At 38.6% G+C, this 22,186-nt stretch overlaps 2 protein-coding genes across 2 annotated transcripts; both read left to right on the plus strand.

Annotated features, from left to right (window-relative positions):
* Positions 1-1,812: 1,812 nt before the first annotated feature.
* LOC121507471 (olfactory receptor class A-like protein 1) lies at positions 1,813-2,754 on the plus strand. The gene has a single exon (XM_041783843.1). It carries the CDS (start codon positions 1,813-1,815, stop codon positions 2,752-2,754), a length of 942 nt encoding a protein of 313 aa, XP_041639777.1.
* A 1,819-nt stretch (positions 2,755-4,573) lies between these two features.
* Positions 4,574-21,629, plus strand: phtf1 (putative homeodomain transcription factor 1). Its single transcript, XM_041784000.1, has 17 exons — positions 4,574-4,888; positions 5,108-5,227; positions 7,639-7,695; positions 7,786-7,855; positions 8,074-8,232; positions 8,525-8,705; positions 8,887-9,007; positions 12,406-12,594; positions 12,933-13,175; positions 13,416-13,544; positions 15,424-15,693; positions 16,204-16,335; positions 16,451-16,537; positions 16,786-16,941; positions 17,097-17,192; positions 19,785-19,910; positions 20,922-21,629. Exons 2-17 carry the CDS (start codon positions 5,198-5,200, stop codon positions 20,940-20,942), a joined length of 2,067 nt encoding a protein of 688 aa, XP_041639934.1. The 5' UTR covers positions 4,574-4,888; positions 5,108-5,197; the 3' UTR covers positions 20,943-21,629.
* Positions 21,630-22,186: the final 557 nt, after the last annotated feature.

Below are 22,186 nucleotides of genomic sequence, written 5' to 3' on the forward strand. Positions count from 1 at the left end.
TTTCCCCACTGTCACAGCCATGTCTACCCTCATAAGTTTAACTTCAACAAATCTCCTTAACAAGTGATTCAGCTGATTTTCAAAGTAAAAGCCCAGTTCAGCATTTCTGTGGAGAAACACACCTAGTCATACTGAATGCTTTTATTCTGAGCTTTCCCTGCTCAGTTCAGCTAGACAATAGATCGATTCACTTATAGGAAGATGTACTGAGATAGAACTATGAAGAAAGACAGGGCTGTGACAACAGGAAGATTCAGCCATCATGCACCGTAAAATAAAATGAGTTAAGCTTTCTTACAAATAATTATTGGAATCTTGTTGCCACAGAAATAACAAGTAAACTAAACTGTGAGTTGTGAGTTTAAATAGCTTGTGCATTTTTAATGTGCTGTAATTACACTCACTTAATATTTCTGAGTAATAAATACTGATGCCAACTTTATTATTTTCATTGTTCAATACTGAGATTCAAATGTTAATTTGAGTTTGCAGTTTTATTAAGCTAAATAATTTATTTTGAGTTTGCAATACTTCTAATTCAATAACTTTAGTGCACTGTAGACCCTGATAAGTACATTGAACTCAAAATATTATAGGTAACTGGTTAACTTAAAAAATTAAGAAGTACTAACTTCAAAAAATATTTCAAGACATTTAGTCCACATAAGGTTGTCTAACTTAAGCAACCATCTGCAACGATGTCCGTTAGTGATGCATCGAACCAGAAGCTTATGTCTCATTAAATTTAACATTCCATTCACTCAACATGAACCCCCTCACCACCCCCACTCACCCATGCAGGACCTGTTTAACTGAGGTAGTAACTTCACTCGTGGTATGGTATAATACCCAGAGGCATTCTGGGAAAACTGTGCTGATTAAGGGATGATTGTCAAATAATTTCAGTACAAGGACAAGCAATACTTAAACTTTTTTAGTAGTAGTAACTAGTACTGTTAACTTAAAACTAAAAATGTGTTGTATCCACTCAGAAATATGGAGCTGAAATAGCTACTTTGGATTATTTAGTAACACAACTCAATTTTTTAACCACTATTTTGGTCTTAGAGTGAAAAAAGTTACAAGTTCTAAAAACCTTAGCTTTTATGGCCAAGGAGTACAAGTAACTTGTTTATAATAAGTGTTTATAACAGGTTGCAAAAAACTGAGTAAGTTCAACTCAGTGTTTCTGATTAAAACTGATGTTAGTTCTTTGAGTGTGCAGCACACGCACCTGGTATGAAAGCTGTGAAGGTTGCAAGCCAGAGAGGACATACAGCCTCTGCATGTAGCAAAACATGCATCCAGTTTGAAGCAGACCTTCATCAAGGTCATTAAGAAACATACTGTGAAGATATTTTACCTTTGTGGACAAACATATCAGTAAAAATGGTAAATATAGCTCTCTATATGTCAGTTATCTGCCTGTTTTGGCCTAGAGACTTGCACAGCTTGTGGAAAAAATAGGTGTGCCTTCTATTCTCATGACTCATCTCTTCTCTTTGACCTCTGTTTTAAGATGAGATCATGTTTTTACCAAGAGATTTTACTGTAACTTCTAATATCATCCATGAGGTTTAATTGCAATGTAGTTTACTATTTACATGTTTCTTCTCTGTATAGCACTTTGACCAGCCTTCATTGTTTACATTGAGCTACATATAAGAATGAAGTTGACTTGACTAATAGGTGCCATTTGGTCCCTGGAGAGGAACTACAAAAGTCTAAGGTATTATACAAACACCGTGTGTATTTTCGACAACTTTTAATCTCTTTCCTCTCTGTAAATCCTTGCTAACGCAGGTTTTTTTCATGGATCTATGTGTGACCATCAAAGGGGTCTCCTTCCTCTTGCAGACAGGGATGGGCATTCTAGGGAACATGGTGGTGCTTCTGGCGTACGCCCACATCATTTTCACGGAGTCTAAGCTCCTTCCTGTGGATATGATCCTCTGCCACCTGGCCTTCGCCAACCTGATGCTGCTTCTGACCCGCTGCGTCCCCCAGACCATGACTGTATTCGGGCTCCGAAACCTGCTCAATGACCCCGGCTGTAAGGTGGTTATCTACGCCTACCGCATCGGCCGGGCTCTCTCTGTCTGCATCACCTGCATGCTCAGCGTGTTTCAAGCAGTGACCATTGCCCCTGCTGGGCCACATTTGTCAAGGCTGAAGCCGGCCCTCCCCTCCCTTGTGCTCCCCACCTTCGCAGGACTCTGGCTCCTCAACATGGCCATCTGTATCGCAGCCCCTTTCTTCTCCATGGCTCCACGGAACGGCACCATCCCGGCCTTCACCCTCAACCTGGGCTTCTGCCACGTGGACTTTAGAGACAACCTGTCCTACGTGATAAACGGGGTGGCTGTGTCTGGGCGGGACTTTGTCTTTGTAGCTCTGATGGTGGGCTCGAGCGGCTACATCTTACTGCTCCTCCACCGCCACAGCCACCAGGTGAGAGGTATCCGTCAGGCTCAAGGCAGCAGCAGAGAGACCAGAGCGGCCAAAACAGTCGTCACCCTGGTGGTCCTCTACGTGGTCTTCTTCGGGATTGACAACGTGATCTGGATCTATATGCTGACGGTGGCGAAGGTGTCGCCTGTGGTGGCTGATATGAGGGTGTTCTTCTCCTCCTGCTACGCCTCTCTCAGCCCGTACTTTATCATCTCCTCCAATAAGAAGGTCAAGGCCAAGATTCTGTGTGCAGCCGAGCAAGAACAGCTGTCAGCCGACACTCAGGAGTCGAGTGAAAAATGACTCTGTCTCCAGCTTGACAAGCTGTCGACTGACCTGCAGGACGGCAGAGTTCTGCTGTCAGACCTTATCATGAGCACAGTACAGATGTCTGTCTTTTAGCTAAACAATGAACACTTTAGAAAGTACTGCTGTATGGCATAGTGTTCTGCAACGGTCTTACCGAGATCTCTAGTACATTCAGAATCAATACAAGTTTATTTACCTCCAATATGGCTAGAAGAGATGTTATACTTCATCAGTACCAAACTCTATTGACACTAGAGCTGCATAAGTCAGTAAAGTTTCTAACAGTAAAGATTTTTGAAGATACACACTAAATAGCTCATTTAAACAGACTGCCAAAATTGCCCATAATAATATATATATCAGACAGAATATCTGCTGCCAGATTTGTCATGAAAGTATAGGCAAATATGCAGAATATAAAAACTTTTCAGCTGCCCAACCATGATATTTCACTGGTTTTGTCGGTCTTGTGTGATCTTATACTGGTTTAATTCAGCTGTGAAACTGATTGGGACTCAAATGTCATACTCTCAAGAGTCAGTTAAGGACATTGGGAGATTTGAATGAACTGATTGAATGTCTATATACAGTTGAAACCAGAAGTTTACATACATATGACCTTTTTTCTCTCTGTCTGACATTAAGTCAGACTAAACTTTTCCTGTTTTAGGTCAGTTAAGATGACCAAATATATTTCTATTGGCCAAATGCCAGAATAATGATGAGTTTTTTGTTTGTTTTTTTGCAATTGCAATTGCAATTGCATTTTTTGCAATCTAAATTGCAGTTAGATTATTTTCTCAAATTGCTCTAGCCCCAGGTATGGATTTGTCTATGAAAATGTAAAATAAAACAGTCAATATAGCCAACAGCATTTTTATACCACAGCATATGCTTATAAGCTCTCAGAAGTAAAATGAATAGTCAGTTTCAGTTTGGTTGCAAGATTGAAATCCCCATTTTGTGATAAACATCATCAATTTCTATATTACCATCTATTTATTTTTGCACGTCTATCGTAGCACTCAATAACAGCATACTTTTTACGAAGCTGAAATTGTCAAGGCTTTTGAGAAAACATTAAGGGCTTAAGCCCTTTAAGCCACCCCACTGCTCCACCTATGGTCAAAATACCTAAATTTGACTTTTAATTTCAGAAACAATTCAATTCAAACATTAATTTCAAACATTCAGTGTATGCTTTATAACGGACTTGAGGTCCAGATCAAGTCGATCAAAATGAAGTAAAACATTGCAGTTGTATTCCTTGTTTCACCAGAAACTTCTTCAATAAAGAAAATTTGGAACAGAAACCATGGAGAAATAATTCACATTGTCGTTTTGCCGTATTTATACTACATATTTAAACAGTTTTTGTTAGATTAATCTTGCTCTAAATAAATAGGCTACTAAAATCCAAACGATAAATCTATGCACTCAACAGTAGAATAAATCATATCCCCGAGCAATTTTTTCACGTCTTGCTCAACTACTCTCTATGCTGAGCGCTGATTGGTTAAAATGTTAGGAATAACTTCGGGGGAAAATGTTCCATGGGTATTTTATATCCGTAGATTTGTCTGTCAGGTGGCAAGTTCTTTCGGCCACTAAGAGTTAAACCAAATTCATGTGGTTTTTATGTTACAATTTTGAGCACTACTTGTAGCTGTAAAAACAAGGAGTACTCCGCATCTTTTCGGCCAAACTATGAATACAACGTGAGTTTTGTCCTGATTGGAAGTGGTAGATTCTGCCTGGCAGACAGTACTCAGGTACGATAAATATCTTTTAAGCACAACAAACCCCGGAAAAGGGAAGCGGAAGGTTGTGCCAAAATGTTGAACAAGACTGAAGTTAGCCAAGGAAAAGAATTCTCGGAATTAAATTAATGATAATAAGACATGTAAGTTTAAGGAGGACAAATAATAAATGGCGCATTTACGAGTTTTCTGTTGCGTCGAAAAGTGGCGGTTGGCTTAAAGTGGGCCGTTAGCCGTTAGCTCAATCTGACAACAAGACGCTGCAACGCCCCTGACTCTGATGACAAAGTGTTTAAAAACCAGTTTGTGATGATTGCTGAAGGTGTTCTCCAGTTTGTGCCAACGCGGATCAAACGTGTTCATAACAGGTGAGTTACTTTTGCCTGTTGATAATAGACAGCTTTAGTTAGCTAGTGTTTAGTTACCTGTTTATAAAGATGTGCCTGTGAAGCTCCAAAGGTACCTACACCGTAACCGCCCGGGTAGAGCTAACGTAAACTTATACTAAGTTTTATTTTGCAGTAAAACAGCCTTATGTTACTGTTATCCCAGTCACACTGTGTTCATTCCCTACGTTTTCTGTTCAGGGAACAGACCCGGATTTGTGCCCGCTGCTCTCTCTCCTGTGCTCTTTGTGAAATGACCTGAGCTGACTGCACCTGTAGCATCTGAGGACAATGGCTAGAATAGCCTGGTACCAAGAGAAGGTAACAGAGATAAAATGAAGCTAATTTAAATTACTAGCCCTATTTTAAAGCTGTCCACCAATAAATTATATATCTGAATGTTTTTTTTACATTACTATATGTCATAGTCATGTTTATTTAAGTGTGTGATTGATTAAGTTTTGATGTACTGAGACTAAAATTGTACTTCACTGCATATTTTTCTCTCATCATGTAAGCCCAGCTGTGGTTCTTCTGATTTGCAAAACCTGTCTCGTCAGTCTGATCAAATACCAGGCTGTTGAAAACTTTTGTGACACACAGCTGATGAACTAGCAAAGACATACTTTGATATGTTATGATACACAACACTACCTTTACTTTTTACCAGTTATGTTTTAAAAGCTATTATAATATGATTTAAAATCTAAGTCCAATATTTAAGGCTACACAGTGGAGCAGTGGTTAGCACTGTTATGTCACTCCAAAAAGGTTTCTTATTAGAATCCCTATAGGTTTTTTGCAGATTATGTCACTCAGCAGTGGAGAACACCCCTTGGGGGGGGGGTTCTACACAGAGAAGGACTACCAAAAAGGTCATGTTTTGAGCAGTTTATGAATATGTAATATGCAAAGCTTGAAAATCTAATCATACTTTATTCTTAAGCTACTTTGTGTCCTGAAGGTGGTAAAATATTCAGACAAAAGAAAAAACCCTCTGGGAAAAAGGCAGCAAGCAGAAATTAACTTTGTTTCTTCAATAGTTCAGCCCTAGTTTAATCTGTCTAACATAGTGTTGGTAATGATATGGACTCATCTATTACTTGTTTCTGCTGGGAAACAATAAGATGCAAAACTTTACAAAAAAATAATTGCTTATTAAATTGCATTTATAGCATAATCTAATTGCATCATATCAAAATTGCAATTAGATTATTTTCTCAAATTGTTCAGCCCTAGCTCCAGTTATAGATTAGTACATAAAAATGCTAAATGTGGAAAAAAGTTAGTAAACCATAAAGTATGTTTGTAGTACAGCATACATTTATAAGCTCTTAAAAATTAAAGGCGGTAATTTAAAAAAAACTCATTCTAATGCCTAGATGAGTGTTGTCACGCAGTGCTTGTGTATGGTCTGTTTCCACAAAGCAGTCCAGTTTGGTTCAGTATGGTTTTGCTGTGGTAACTTCAAGACAAGCATTTAAGGTATTTATTTTTTTACTGAAGTTAAAGTGCTGCAACCACAGAGTAAAACTGTTTTGATATAAGTCTTCCAAAATGTTATTATATCATTATAACAAACAAAACATACAAAATACAACAAAACCGCACCTCAGAATCATATATTGTACTATTAGACTGTAACTACTGGTGCATTAATGTGTAGTGTAATCACTTTAATGTTGCAGATGAGCAGGATGGAGTGCTTTAGGTCGATTCAGATTAAGACTGTGGAGAGTGTAAACCTATTTAGAGGAGAAGACACACCTCAAAGTGGAGTCAATGTAGCAAACTATTTAATTGATTATTAACAGTTAAATTTAGGGATGCATTATATGGATTTTTGCTGAAACCCTAAATGCTGATATTTAATTAATTTATTTAATGGCCACTTACAATGAATGGACTTCCATATCTTCCATATAATGGTATTTTAACCAATATTGATATCTAAAAGTAATTCATTGAATACACAATCAAATTCAAGAATGAACAAAGAATCAAACTTTAGTGCATAGAACACACATTAAATATTTAGGAATGGGGATGATCATGGGAAAAGACTAAAACTGACATAGGTCTGTTTGTCCTGCCTCAAACTTAACAAACCTACTTGTACATATGGTCAGTTAAATTTCTTGTGAATATAGGCATAATTTTTCATATTTACCAGTATCCTACTGATAACATCTCACATCCCTAAATTAATTTTATTGGCAATCTGCAAAGAAAAAAAATCGACCACATGCCTAATATTGGGCCTAATTATCAGTCAATCCTGACTGTGTAGCTCTGTGATCAAGTGGCAACCAGTCCTGGTCGTACACCAGATAATGGACGGATGGATGCATGGATAGATGGATGGATCTCATACTCACCCCTTATTTACCCCATTACTGGTGACAGCTTTTATCCCCATAAAGCTCAATGAATTCATAACAATACACATAGTAGCCCAGTCCTTCTGTTTTTATTCCCTGCAGGAAAAATATTTTTTTTTTTTCGCTTTGGTGTTTTGGCTAATAAACATGGCATGTTTCATGTTTCACTTACTGACTTCCTACCCATAAAACCTCTTTATATATATATATATATATATATATATATATATATATATATATACATATATATATATATACATATACATATATATATATACATATATATATATATTTTTTATATATTTATGTCATTAAAATAAAATTATTTAAAAAGTTGTGCTGTTCGCACAGATTGGAGCCTACGATCAACAAGTCTGGGAGAAATCTCTGGAGCAGGCAGATCTAAATGTAAGATTCCTCTAATATATGTTCAAAAGAAATAATAGTGTGTGCAATTTCTGTTTTGCATAAGCTGTGAATATCATTTGCTACATGCAGGGTTTGGACAGCAAACCAAAGAAGACGACCCACATCAAACCCGACCTCATTGATGTTGATTTAGTAAGAGGTACAGACCAATAAGCAGTCACTTCAACCTTTTGTAGATTTAACATCAAACTCATTAACAACTCTTTCATGCCACATATTAACGAACATATTTTCTACCTCCCCTGTCAACACATGCTTTTCATTTACCTGTTTAACTATTGCTGTCCTTCTCTCTGCACTTCGCAGTTTCTATTTGTACAAAGTAATTATGAAGTTCAATGCTTCCTCTGTCTTCAGGATCAACATTCAGCAAAGCCAAACCGGAGAGTCCCTGGACAGCTCTGACTCGGAAAGGTTTGGTCCGAGTGCTGCTGTTCCCCTTCTTCTTCCAGTGGTGGATCCAGGTGACCTCCATGTACATCTCCTCATGTATCCTTGTGCTATACTTCATGCAAGGTAAGCTCATCAACGTTAAATCATTGAAAGGGGTGTTCCAAAAAGCTACATTTTAGGATGCTCTGCACTTATTCAGATAGAACAGAGGATAAATTCAGAAACTTGGGGAAAAAGAGAGAAGGACGACATGTATTTTTAATCTTCATTATTCCCTGTTTGTGTTCTGCATCAGTAGATCATCAGCCATCTCACCTGCACAGCCAAAAAATACCTCATTACCTTACATGAATTCTGCTTTAATGGCTCCCCAAAGGGACTGTTTTGTTCACTGTTGCTAAACGTTTTCCCTCAGTGGCAGCGGTGGTGCTTTACCTGGAGATCCCCGGGGCAAGTGCCAATGAGGTGTTTGGACCCATGTGTCTGATGCTGCTGCTGGGCACTGTGCACTGCCAGATTGTGTCGACCGAGTGCAGCCGGTGGCCCTCGGGCAATCCAGCTGCCAGCTGCACTGCAAGCCCTGCGCGCAGAAGGAGGTGAATCTCATTGTTAGGCACTGCACACTCAGTTGTCCTCACCTCATAATAAACAGGTTAACTCCTGCATTACCCACACAGATACTCTTTATATCAGTGTTAGGGTTTCTAATATTGAATAATATTCTCAGTCCTGTAGTTTGGCTTATTTTTGACTTTAATTTTTAATCTTACTCTTCAGGCCAAGGAAGGGCAGAGGGCTGAAAAAACCTGAAGAGAAGAACGACAGTGAAGACACAGAGCAGCAGGAGTCCTGGCAGTTTGAAGAAAGCCAGCGATCATACAGCGATGAAGAGAGAAGGGTACAGTAACTCATCTCATTAGTCAAACCAAACTAAAAGCAAAGTAAAAGTTTTTTTTTTGTTTGTGCTCTTAAGTCCTGAATCACTAGGGTAAAATGTGACTTCTAGCTCCACACAATGTGCATTTACACTTGCTATCTGCTTCATCTATAAGTCTATTTACAAAGCATACATTCAGATACAATGTTGACCTTCTTTGTGTAGTTGGCGCTTGTTTTGTGTCTGAATGTGGAGAGAAGCTCACGCCACCTTTACTCTGCACAGAGCTCTTTTGAGCCCTGTTCACACTTTTACAAAACTCCTGAAAAGTTCCTCAATTCTCCTGGCTGAGACAGAAGTGTGAACACAACACATTTTCAATGCAGACTTTAGCCTGAATTTTTACCCAGAGCCCACTCATAATTTCCTCTGCCCTTGAGTAGCCTCTGTGTGATTCTGCAAATGAAAGATAAGAGCCGTACATTGTTGTAAAGATGTGGTACGATGGCTGCAATTTTTATATGGCCTGGCTCATTAAACGAAAGAAATCCCAGCATAAAAACCACTAAAACATTATGTCTTCATCTTCCCTTGAGTAACCTCTGTGTGACTGAAGAAAACAGCTGTATATTGTTGTAAAGCTGTGATGTAACATTTACCTCTCCACCACCCCTCCCTTGCCTGACAGATTAAAAATGCAGGAAAACTTCAGCTTGGCTAGGCTAATCTGGTGATGAAGTAGTTTCACATAGAAATGATTAGCTAGGTGACTAGTGAACTTTTTAAAGATTTTTTTCATGCCTGACATGAAAAATGTCATTTGAGTGTAGGATTGGGCAGTATCCACTTTTAAATACCGTCATACCCTCCCCATATTTTACTGGGGTATATGATATTACCGTCAGGTGTTTGAAAAGTGAAAAAGTGATATATAGTTGAAGCATTTTTTTTAAACGTACATAAAATGAGCAACACGAGGACAGAGGATCAAACAAAGGTTCTCTCTTTTTCCTGTCCATCTCTTTTACTCCCTCCTCCTTCACTTCCTCACCGAGGTGATATGAAAAAAAAGAAAAACTATTATCATATGGGATCTGGAAATGTGAAGTAATGTTCAGTGTGCTTTTAAACATGTAAAAAATTGGACTTAAATATTATTTCTGTGTTGTGCTTTGATGGCGAGCTTCATCTGCAAGTTTATCTTATACAGGCTTATAAAAGAATGCAGCACCTGTGGATATTAATAAACCTTATCATTTCTCATCGCTGATCTACACCCAGAAAGAATTAAAGTGTTTTCTAACTCGTGTTGCCGTAGATCATATTACAACCAGCAGCCGATGTTCATTAGTTTGACTGCAGAGTGGACCAGAGCGCAGTGCCAGAGCTGTGCCAGGCCATGGTGCATGAGCATAAATGTGCCAGTGTATTTGCTCACGTACATTGTTCCTACACTCAGCCTGACATCGTTAACAAGAGTTCTGTCATGACTTTTACAGCATCTTCACACACAGCCAGTGGTGCTGCTGGTGGACACAGACACGTTCTAGAATTTAAGATAAATATTCACTCATCAAACAGCACAGTCTTATTGACAGTAATTAAAGCAACACCATGGCTATTTTTTAAAGCCCCAGAATTACTGTATTTCTGCCCATTCCTATTTGTGTTTCAATATTTAAAACAAAGCTTCCTACCTGAAAGGGATGAAAGAGGGCAATTCAGAACAAAAAAAAAACCTTACAAACTTTTTTACAGATGATTTATTTTTCAGCCACACAGAGTTGGAATTATTCTCTTGATCAATGAAAAGTTTGAGCCTGAAGTCTCTTATAAATGTTTCTGTGCAGTTTTCAACTCTCAACAGTCATTATTAGTTCAGTTTAACTGTTAAAGACTCCAGGCGCCAGGGTTGTGTATTTGGTACTCTAGCAATGGGGCTGATTTTTATAGACAGGACAATTTTTCCTGAAATGACTGCATATTGATTCATTTAATACACACAAACCCCACCTGCAGATCAGTTAAGTGCGGTATTATCATTTGTGTTTTTTGTGTTAGACAGGGTGTTTTGGAGCTATTTGCACTGGTTTAGTGGGTGAAAAAGCTTCACAATCCTTTTGTAATTCAGGCCTCTACATACTGTATATTATTGCTTCTAACCTGAATCATTTTACAGCATAAAGTGGCACTAATATAGTAAAGGAAGAGTAGTTTTAATTCAGTCTTATCAGAGACACAACACTTCATTGTCACCATTATAGCGGGGTATTATGAAAATTATATGGCATCTGTCTGTGTAGAAAATTAACATTATTGAAATGATGGCAAACAATATAATTATAGTTGATGGTACAGTAAATTCAAACTAAAACGTAGAGCTTTAAAATACTGTAAATTTTCTAATTAGTTTGATGTGTTTTTAAGCAATCAATGAGGTCTTCCACTTTGATAATAATAATACCTTTTATTTATAAAGTGCTTTTCTTAAAACTCAAAGACACTACAATGCAGAAACAAAAACAATGCAGACATTTATAAATGAAGATTAAAAGTAGATAAAGCCAACATAAACAAACAGACAGACAAACACAAAAGACAAAACATCACAATCACAAATTAAAACCCATTCTAAAAAGGTGAGTTTTCAGCAGTGATTTAAATGTAGATAAGTCTGTGCAGTTTTGAATGTGTGTTGGGAGTGAGTTGCAGAGGGAGGGGGCTGCTATGAAGAAGGCTCTGTCTCCCCAGGTTGATGACAGTCTCAGTTCATTTTGAATATAAGACTCTTGATTTGAAGGTTATCACACTGACAAATGATTATTGAGGGTGAATATGTCCACGAAACAGGATTTTATTCACTGCTGCACTTATCTTTTTTTTTTTTTTTAAAGATTTTCAGGCTTCTTGTGCCTTTTATTGATAGAGGAGGACAGTGGATAGAGTCGCAACAGGGATGAGAGAGTGGGCAGAGACATGTGGGAAAGGGCCGCAGGCCAGATTCGAACCTGGGCCACAAGCACACATGGTGCACGCCTTAAACCAATAGGCTATCTGTGCTCCTGCTGCACTCATCTTAAGATGTTTAATTTCTCTGTAACTACAGGTTTGCACAGGCAGATAATTTCGCTGCTTTTTAGTGTTTCAGTGCTGAAAAAAACATTATAAGTAATTTAAAAGACATTTGAGTTACGCAGCCCCAAACGGGGGGAAGCTGTGTAGAAAATGGGTAGATTGATGGGTGTATGGACATTTGAGTTGATAGGTATTTCAATTTCATGCTATACGCTTTTGAATTTCTTTTGATTAAAAAAAAAACATCCAACATGCACAGGCTAACACAAAAAATATATTTACAGGTTGTTTTTGGTGCCATCATAAAGTTTTCTATTCCCATAATGTTTTTATATTCCCTACAGACCAAAAGAAAGTCAGGGTTTGGGGCGTCTGACGAGCTCTCCAGTGAGGAAGAGGACGGGATACAGCTAGTGGGAGGGACTCCTCCACTGCTTCCACATCCTGATCCAACCTGGCAGACACCTCCACCGCTGTCCTCTGTTTGGAAGAGAAATCAAAAGTTTAAACCCAAACCTGCGTTAAGACCTCAGGTAAAAACCTCACTTGAAATTTTGTGTATTCATAAAACTAGTTTCCAAATGTGTGAGATGTAATTTTGTTTAATAGAGGGTTAGGATGCGCAGCACTGTTTCTGTGTATAAAATGCAATTGAAAACAACACAAATACAGCATATTCCTGAACACGAAAAATGTTATTGTTTTTAAGAATTGCAATAACCTTGATAGCCATAAACACATTTCAAATAAGTTTAATAAAGATAACCTACACCTTCTGTTATTTTTTTAGATTTTATACAGTGATAAAGTTTAAATCATGTAGCTTTTAACATTTGAGCATGATCGAGACCTGTTTGTGGTCTGAAAACAGGAAGGAAATGCTGCTTTCTCCAAGATGAAGCCTCGAGAGGTGGAGCGCCTCAGGCCGAATGTCGGCTCTCGACCAGCTTCTGACACTGATGACACAATGTGGGAGGAGCTTCTTCAAGGTCCTGACTCCGCCTCCACAGGGAGCAGCGACAGTGAAGTGAATGGGAGGTACAACAGCATGACGCTCCCACAGAATAACACGATGAGCAGTGACGATGAGAGTCTGCAGCAGGGAATGAATGGAGTAAGATTTTAAAAATTAACTAAAATACTCTTCTTTATCTGTCTTTGTTTTTACCTTTTTTCAATCAGAATATCGGTACATTTTATTCATGGATGTCCAGAGATGCAATACAGAATTTATCAGTGATGCTCAGTACTGATACCCATCCTTCAGCTCACTGAGGAACTCCAGCCTGCCTTTTTGACACTTTGGAGATCTCTAAATGTTATTTATTGAGCCTATTCTGTTTGTTTGTTTTAGAGCCAGCTGTCGTGGCTTCAGGCGTGCCACCCATCCAAGGACCGTGTCAGTGCCATAATATGGGAGCAGGGCGAGTGTAAGAAAGTGGACATGTCAGTATTGGAGATCAGTGGGATCATCCTCTCGAGGGTAAAATGTCCTCTTTATGTTGGTTTTATTCATGTGAAAAAGTTCCTCAAAGATTCTGAGGTAAACATCTCAGATAGATGGTTAGGTAGACAGCTGCATGGATAGATTCATTTATTTATGGCTCCTGAACTGAGAAAATATGGTGTTGAAGCAGTAGGTTGTCAGAGCAAAGACAAAGCATCAAAGACATAAATACATAGTAAATTAAGGGAGTCTGAATTTCGCATAGTTGGATTAATTTATTTATTTTATATTTTTATTATTTTTTTGCCTTGTGCTTTTAATTTGCCTCATGTTTCCTTTATCCATGTCATAAACCTTGAGAAGATATGAAATGGTGATAAGGTGACTCAAACTGCCAGCAAAATCTATTCAAAGTGCTTTATTGTTTTGATTGTATCAAGGCAAACACAACCCTGGGATATATTTATACTTATCCAGAGTTTTTAGGCGTTTGCTGCCTGTGTGATGCTAGCATGAGGCTGCCAAGCTCAAGGCAAGGGAGGCATCTTCTCTTTAAAGCTACAATGTGATGTCAGCTGGACCAGCTCGCTCTGCTTCGGGTCTGACACATCCTTCTCATACTGTTGTTAAGTAACAGTTCATTTTTTAATAACATAAATACACTACGACAACTCAAAACAAGACTTAGAAACAGCAAATAAACGGGAGACACAGTCTTTGTTCACTCCAGACAATTCTTCACAAGGTAGCTTCAGGCTTTGCAGTCGTCCTATAGTACACCTGCCCACCTCAGCTTAATCAAGGGAGCGGCCCCCTCCTCTCATCAGCTGCTGGCCGTGAGAACATGAAGTCCCGCCCCCTACTGAGCTTGACAGCTATGCAACCAACCTATCAGGAAAGGTGTTGCCACAACAACTGAAATATACACTCACCTGTCACTTTATAAGGTACCAGGTTGGATCCTCTTTTGCCCTCAGAACTGCCTTGATTCTTTGTGGCTAGTTTCAACAAGGTGCTAGAAACATTCCTCTGAGATTTTCGTCCATATTGACATGATAGCATTACGCAGTTGCTGCAGATTTGTCAGCTGCACATCCATAATGCAAGTCTCCCATTCCACTACATCCCATACAGCCATCAGTAGACACCACCAGCCTGAACCGTTGAAACAAGGCAGCATGGATCCATGCTTTCATGTTGTTTACACCAAGTTCTGACCCTACCATCTGAAAGTGGCAGCTGAAATTGAGACTCATGAGACCAGGCAGCGTTTTACCAGTCTTCTATTGTCACATTTTGGTGAGCCTGTGCGAATTGTAGCCTCAGCTTCCTGTTCTTAGCTAACAGGAGTGGCACCTGCTGTTGTCTTCTGCTGCTGTTGCCCATCTGCTTCAAAATTTGACATGTTGTGCATTCAGAGATGGTATTATGCATACCTTGGTTGCACAAGTGGTTATTGAGTTCCTGTTACCTTTCTATCGTAACCTAAATCCCCTTTCTTCTCCATTCTGATGCTTGGTTTGGACCTTAGCAAGTCATCCTGACCATGTATACATGCCCAAATGCTTTGAGCTGCTGCCATGACTGACCGATTAACAATTTGTGTTAACAAGCAATTGAACAGGTGTACCTAATAAAGTGGCCAGTGAGTTTAGATATATGTCACGAGTGATAAATTGTATCTCATGAATCAGGACCATGATATATTACCTTACTAATATTTGTTCCATCCCATTGTACACTAAAGTCAACTGTTGAGATCTGTTATTCACATTCAGGTGAAAATGACAGTCAAATATTCGTAGTCACTGGTAGACATTTGTAGAATTGCACGAAAAAGGTGCTTCTTTTATCAGCATAAAAGATTTAAAAGTAAGCCCTATTTGATTTTCTCTTTGTTGTTTTCTGTTGACAGGTGAAGTTGGTGGAGCAGGGTGTGGGTTACCTTGTGTTTGGAGGGCTTATGACCGCCACCTTAGCTCTGCTTCCTTTCGCCTTCCGCTTGTCTCAACGTCTGGGTGTGTCGAACCTCGGCAATCTGTCCCCACTGGAGCTTTTTCAGATGGCTATGGGGCAGCCTGACACCCAGGCATACATCTTTATCTTCATCACAACGGTGCAAAGAGTCTGCCTCACAGGACTGTTCTTCTTCATGATGTGTGTGGCTGAGAGGACATACAAACAGGTGAGCTATATTGCTTGGAGATCTCTTTTTTTTTTTTTTTTTTCCAGGTATGTGTTATTATTTACTTTTTTAAGGTAAGAATGTTATAAGAGAGAACTAACAAACAGCATCTTTCCTGTTGTTTTGCTTGTTGCAGTTTACTTAATATTATCCACTGCAGTCCATTTATGCCCTTGTGCATGTTGGTTTTCCTCTCTAGCAGCAGATAAGATATAGTATCTACAGACTTTCGGAACAGAATAACTAATTGGACTCAGTTTGTTTTATTTTAAACCTTTATTCAACCAGGAAAAAGCTTATTGAGATTTGAAAAAAAAATCCATTTTCAAGAGCACTATGGCCAAAAGATGACAAAGTCTCTGACAAACAATGATCAAGTATCATAAAAGATACAAAATAACAAATAAAACCAACAAACAATTGCCAAAATCAACCAAAACTGCTGGATTCTTAAGTACTTTAAAGTTCTTTGCTCCTCTTGACACTCCATTTCCTTGTTTTTCTTAACAGAGGCTTTTGTTTGCCAAATACTTCAGCCACCTCACTTCAGCTCGCAAGGCCAAGAAGTCTGAGATCCCTCATTTCAGGCTGAAGAAAGTCCAGAACATAAAGATGTGGTTGTCTCTGCGCTCTTTTCTCAGGGTTTGTATTCTCCCTCCTCAGTGCTCCTCTTGTTCTTTTACTAATGCTCATTGTTTCACCACTAGAGGGTCGTGTTGGTCTTACGCTGCATCATTGATCTGCTTGTTCACTGCAGAGACGAGGACCACAGCGCTCCGTTGACGTCATCGTCTCCACAATCTTCCTCCTCGCTCTGTCTATTTCAGTCATCATCTGTGCCCAGGTCGGTCATATTCAGCAGATCTGATCTGCTGACAGAACATGAATCTAATAACCCTGTTCAAATAGTGTGAATATTACATGAGACTGTAATCACTGGAAGAGAGCAAGATATGTCACCATCTAATCATATCACCAGAGTGGAGAGAAGAAATAGTGCTTGGTTAGGGATATTTTCGGGCCTAGTGGATGCAGATGAATCTCAATTTTTATAACAGCAATCATATTTTTGTTTTGTTTTCCTCATCTCAGCTTCTGCACAGCCACAAGACATTCCTCGAATCTCTGACAAACTGGGAGCTGATGGTGTGGGCCTCCTCTCTCATTCTGTTTCTGCTGCGGCTCGCCACGCTGGGCTCAGAGACAAACCGCAAGTACAGCAACTCTTCAGTGCTTCTCACTGAGCAGGTAACAAAACCGCACCTGCAAAACACATAGAGCTGCAGGTTAAACAGTATGGACAAATCAGCAGCATATTCATAGTTAATACAACTAAATGCAGAGTTATAATCAAATATTGTGTTCTGAGTAATAACAGTATTTAAAATGGTTCTCGTTCACAGATCAATCTGTATCTGAAGATGGAGAAAAAGCCCAATAAGAAAGAAGAGCTCAGTATAGTGAACAATGTTTTGAAACTTGCTACAAAACTGATGAAGGTAAGATATTAGTGGATATTGTTTAAGTTTCCAGTATTCCAGTTCTGTTTTATTTTCAGGTTGTTACATGATTTAAATACATGACTTTGAAGCTTTGTTATGGATAGCTAGATTTGTCCAGTTAAATATGTTTTTTCTATACAAAAACCTAGTCACAATTGACCCAGCTCATCAGGGAAAACTTGGTGCACCTGACCTGTGAAGGCTGATCCCAGCTGAGGGCTGTAAGCAATCAGCTGGTCTGGGACGCTATAAAGGGAGCAGGTTGGGTGCTCAGCCCCATTGATTGGGTGTCAGAGAGTCAGTGCCATCAGTTTGCTTTCTTTGAGTTTGGTTTGAGGAAAACATTTGGTTTATAAGTGCCTGTTTCTATGAGTGTAGGGGAAACTTAAAAATTGTTTTTTTCCATTTTACCTACCCCTTAATCTAGCAGCTCCCACCTGTTTTTGTTTAGTGTCAAATTTTAAGTTTATATAAAGCCTAGCATTAGTTCATGTAGGACACGGAAATCATACACTCAGCCATGATCAGCTGATAGTCAGCTGATCCCAATTATATCCTCCCAACTCTCACAGCCAATCCCAGCTCATTCTCTCAACAGAGCAGTCCACTTAAATGTGATGTACTTCTCACTAATCCCTGCTTGCATAAATGCTGACGCACCACACTGCAGCTGCTGCTGGCGAAGCGTAACCTCCTCCTCCTTCATGGCTCCAGCTTGTTGCAGTCTCCTATTCAGTCTTGTGCTACTATGGATTAATTGTTTCTGAACTAATTGCATTGTATTCAATTCACATAGTCATAAGTGTATCTATCCATATGGGGGTTTCTAGCTATACACTCCCTGGAAAGCAAAGCATGCTGCTTGACTAACCCAGGGAGCATCTTTTTAGCAGAGCCTTCTCTGCCAATTAAAACTGTATATTAATTTTTCAATCAAATAGTAAAATGTATGACAAGAGTGTCCCTGACTGAACTATCATTTTGATAGAATTAGTGGGTGGCACGTTAGAAAAACGTAATCCCCTGCCACCTTTTAGAAATTCCCAAACTATTTAGTTTTCAGCTCTGTTTTGTCCAGTGTGCAGTTTTTGTTAGTTTCCCCATGAGCGGCCTTTGTTTCTTAGTTTTGTTTTGTTTTTTTTTGTTTGTTTGTTTTTTCTGGGGGGAAACGTTACCGCTCTTTGTAGGATCACGGAATAACAGAACACTGTGTTTTTACAGGATAAATGCATAGAGGATACAATTATTTTTAAGTATACACACATTTTGAATTTGATGTCTGATACACATTTGGAAAATCTATTTATATGGGCAAGAAAAGACTGGGAAAGTTGTGAAATACTCTAAACAAAACCTGGAACATTCCAGAGGTAAGTGGGTTAGTTTTGTAACTGGTGATAGTGCCATGATTGGGTGTGAAAGGAGAACTCCTGAAAGGCTTATCTATTCCCAGTCAACAATGGTGTGAGGTGTTCTGCTTTGTGAAAGACTATATGGGCAAATAGGCTAACAGCGTTCCTCAACATGCAATTGTAAGAGATTAAGGGATTGCACCAGTAGCAGGCAATAATATTATCAAAAGATTCAGAAAACCTGGAGAAGTCTCTACACGTAAGTGGCAAGGCTGAAAACCAACATAGAATGCCTGACCTTCAATCCCTGAGGTGACACTGCATCAAAAACAGGCATCATTCTGTGATGGTACTGCAGTGTGGGCTCAAAAACTCTTAAGTATACCATTTTCAGCTTCCAGACTACGTCACAGTATCTACAATTTAAGTCTGTACTATGCAAAGCAAAAGCTATGTATCAGCAACATCAAGAAGCATCTCTAACTTCTCTGGGCCTGATCTCATCTGAGATTAACTGATCTTAGGTGGAAAACTGCTGTTGTCTGTCAAGTCCAGATTTTAAATTGTTGGCCATCGAGTCCTCCAAGCTCAAAAGGGAAGGGTGTTATAAAGTTCAAAAGCCAGTGTGATGATGTATGGTGTGTAAGTGCCCATAGCAGGGGTAACTTGCACATCTATGAAGGCATCATTAATACTGAGCGGTACGTACAGGTTTTGGAGCATCATATGCTTACATCAAGGCAGTATCTTTTTCAGTAATGTCCCTGCTTATTTCAGCAGGACAATGCCAAGCTATACTCTGTATGAACTACAACTGCATGGAAATGTTAGGTGCTGTTTGAGGTGCAAAATAAGATAGAAGAAACCCCACACTGTTTAGAAACTTAAGATGTACTTAAAGCAAGAATTGGAAATAATTCCACTTTAATAGTTCAGCGAAGTCTTCAGTATTCAGACACTTAGAGTGTTGTTAGAAGAACAGGTGATGTAGCAAAAGGATAAACATGCACATGCACATTTAACAAGCATATTAATTTCTAAAATACTGATTTTGACTTGAGTCCAGTGTTTTACTTTAGACATCAATTTGAAAATGAACAAAACTTTCAACATAATCGTTCTAATGAATCTTAAACTCTACCACAGTACTCGCACTGTTGTTAGAAGTGAGGATTTTTCACTTTATACTTGGTTATTTTATTATTAAAATTATATTTTGTTCTTATTCCTCCCTCAGGAGTTAGATGCTCCCTTCAGACTGCTTGGTCTGACTGTAAACCCTCTGATCTACAACATCACCAAAGTGGTCATCCTCTCTGCTGTGTCTGCTGTGGTCAGCGACCTGTTTGGCTTCAACATCAGAGTGAGTCATGTTGATAACTAAACATATCAAGTCATCAGGGTCTGCAATGGTAGTACAATTTTCTGTCACTTGTGTGATCTACCCAAATCATATGCATTAAGGGAAATGCAGGAGCAATGGATATGGTGAATGACAAGTGACTAAGACTCAAATTAGTTAACCTGACACGCACGATGGATTTGTTTCCCGCATCCATCTGGTAAACCTCTCATACACAGCGTTTGGGAAAGGGCAGAGGCTTTGAAAAAATCCTCGGAGGGTGATTGGATGAACGTTCTGTCTGTCACATCTTTACGGGCCAATCAGAGCAACAAAATGTGACGTAGCTGCTACCGAGGAGTAAATCCATAGAGAACAGCATAACGCAAACCATGGTGACTATAGACATGTCAGTACATGACTTTTGTCTTTTTTGAAAAGAAAACAACTCAGAGCTGCTCTTTGTTCTTCTTTTAATGAAGAAATGTCGTCAAGTTCTGATAAAACTGGCGCTTTAGCAGCATCCACGCTAATGTCTTCTGCCATATCTGCACCAGCCACTTGTTGCTGCTTGCTTATGTCACGAATCTGCCGCACCCGAAAGTACTGCCCCTTGTCGCTGATTGGTCCTGTCACTTTCTAACCTGGCCCAAACGGTTCAGACGGGAGCTTTGCAAGATGGATTCGCCAGTGAGAAACACAGAAACGGGCTAATCCATCTGCTTTTCAAAGCTACAAATTAGTAGCTTTGGATACTAAATTCTGGAATATTCAGCTTTTTAAAGTACAGCCAACAATCCATTATAGATCAAGCATGCCTGGCGAATGCATGTTATAGAAATGCATGTTAAATACTGTTGCATTGCATAATAGTAAAAAAAAAAAAAACATTCTATTCTACAAGCAAAGTTTAAATCTTTTATTTCATGAGTATTAAATTGCTAAGTTTTGTGGGGTTGTCAGACAATTCCTAATAACCTTCTTCATTTTTTATTTCCAACTGAAGTTTTATCTGTTGTGATTATTTTACAGCTGTGGAAAATAAAGTCTTAATGTGAAAACAACAAACCACTAACAGTCGGATGAACACTGGAGACCTGGAGCCTCTGCAGACAGCATCTCATCACCATAAAAGTGCAGATCTACTGACAGTGAAATCGCTCTCTGTGCCTTTCAACTTAAACTGTAGTATCTTGGGTTTCATCAAACATTCACAAGCCTGAAATGCTCTGACAATCAATCAAACAAATTTACTGTCCGGCGTTCTGTGGCCGACGTTTGACCCTTGAATGTTCTTCAGTGTGCGGTGAAATAAAGCGCTAGAGGAGGTCTGAGGTCATTTCAGGCTTCTGCACAGTCTTAAATATGTTCTGTACATATGTGTAAATGATTAAAATGCAGATGATAATATAGATAGTTTATATCTAGACATATTTCCTGATGTTTCTCATCAGTGTTTTAGTATGAGTAACTGTAAAACAAGCAAACACATCTGCTGACTGAAGCGGGTAAATCAAAACGGAGCAACCAGCTGTATTAAATCTTCACCTTTTGTACTATTTAAGGAGGAAATATTGTGATTGTAAGTGGGTTTTATTTATTTTGGGGTTTTGTTTTAGTGCTTAAACTTGCAGAGGTACTTGTAAGTTTTTTGACCACTATCTGCCTTTTGTATTGAGGACCATTGTTGAGTAAAATGACTATGCAAAGTGGGTTTGATTGAATAAAATGTTTGAGAGAGGTGAATAAAATGATTTTCATTCTGAAGGTTGCTTTTTATCTTGTGTTTCTCTGTCAATATGCTGCTTCAAACCCCTCCTTTTGTAGGTTTTTTAAATTGTTTATTTAATTTTTTATATTTATATAAAGGGCTCTTAAATAAATATATGCATATACTTAGATACATTACCAAAGGTATGATGGACAAAAATAATTATACTTATGCTACAACAAATCTATTCCAAATGTTAAGAAAGACAGAAACATATATGGAAGATGAAGATTTTACCTTTTTACAGCTTTTTTAGTTAATTTTCCCACCACATGTTTAGGGAGGCTCAATTATGTCACTTAAGAAAAGAAAAAAAAATTAAATCAATATTATGATACGGAAAGTCATAATCATGAGACTTAAAGGCAAAAATTATGTGAAGTGACTAATAATTATGAGATCTTGAAATTATTTGGACTAAATAACTTGACAATTCATATTTTCAATGTATCGCATAGTTTTGACTATCTCAAGATTTAGTTTTTTTATCTTATTTATGACTTTTTATCTCATATTTTTGACTTTC

The sequence above is a fragment of the Cheilinus undulatus genome, linkage group 3, assembly GCF_018320785.1.
Source record: "Cheilinus undulatus linkage group 3, ASM1832078v1, whole genome shotgun sequence".
Taxonomy (NCBI): Eukaryota; Metazoa; Chordata; class Actinopteri; order Labriformes; family Labridae; genus Cheilinus; species Cheilinus undulatus.

Excerpts from the sequence above, each read along its gene's own strand:
- LOC121507471 (XM_041783843.1), top strand. The coding sequence starts at position 1,813 with ATGGATCTATGTGTGACCATCAAAGGGGTCTCCTTCCTCTTGCAGACA.
- phtf1 (XM_041784000.1), top strand. The coding sequence starts at position 5,198 with ATGGCTAGAATAGCCTGGTACCAAGAGAAG. Across the intron at positions 8,706-8,886 it reads AGCCCTGCGCGCAGAAGGAG|GCCAAGGAAGGGCAGAGGGC; the intron begins GTGAATCTCATT and ends CTTACTCTTCAG. Across the intron at positions 19,911-20,921 it reads TGTTTGGCTTCAACATCAGA|CTGTGGAAAATAAAGTCTTA; the intron begins GTGAGTCATGTT and ends ATTATTTTACAG.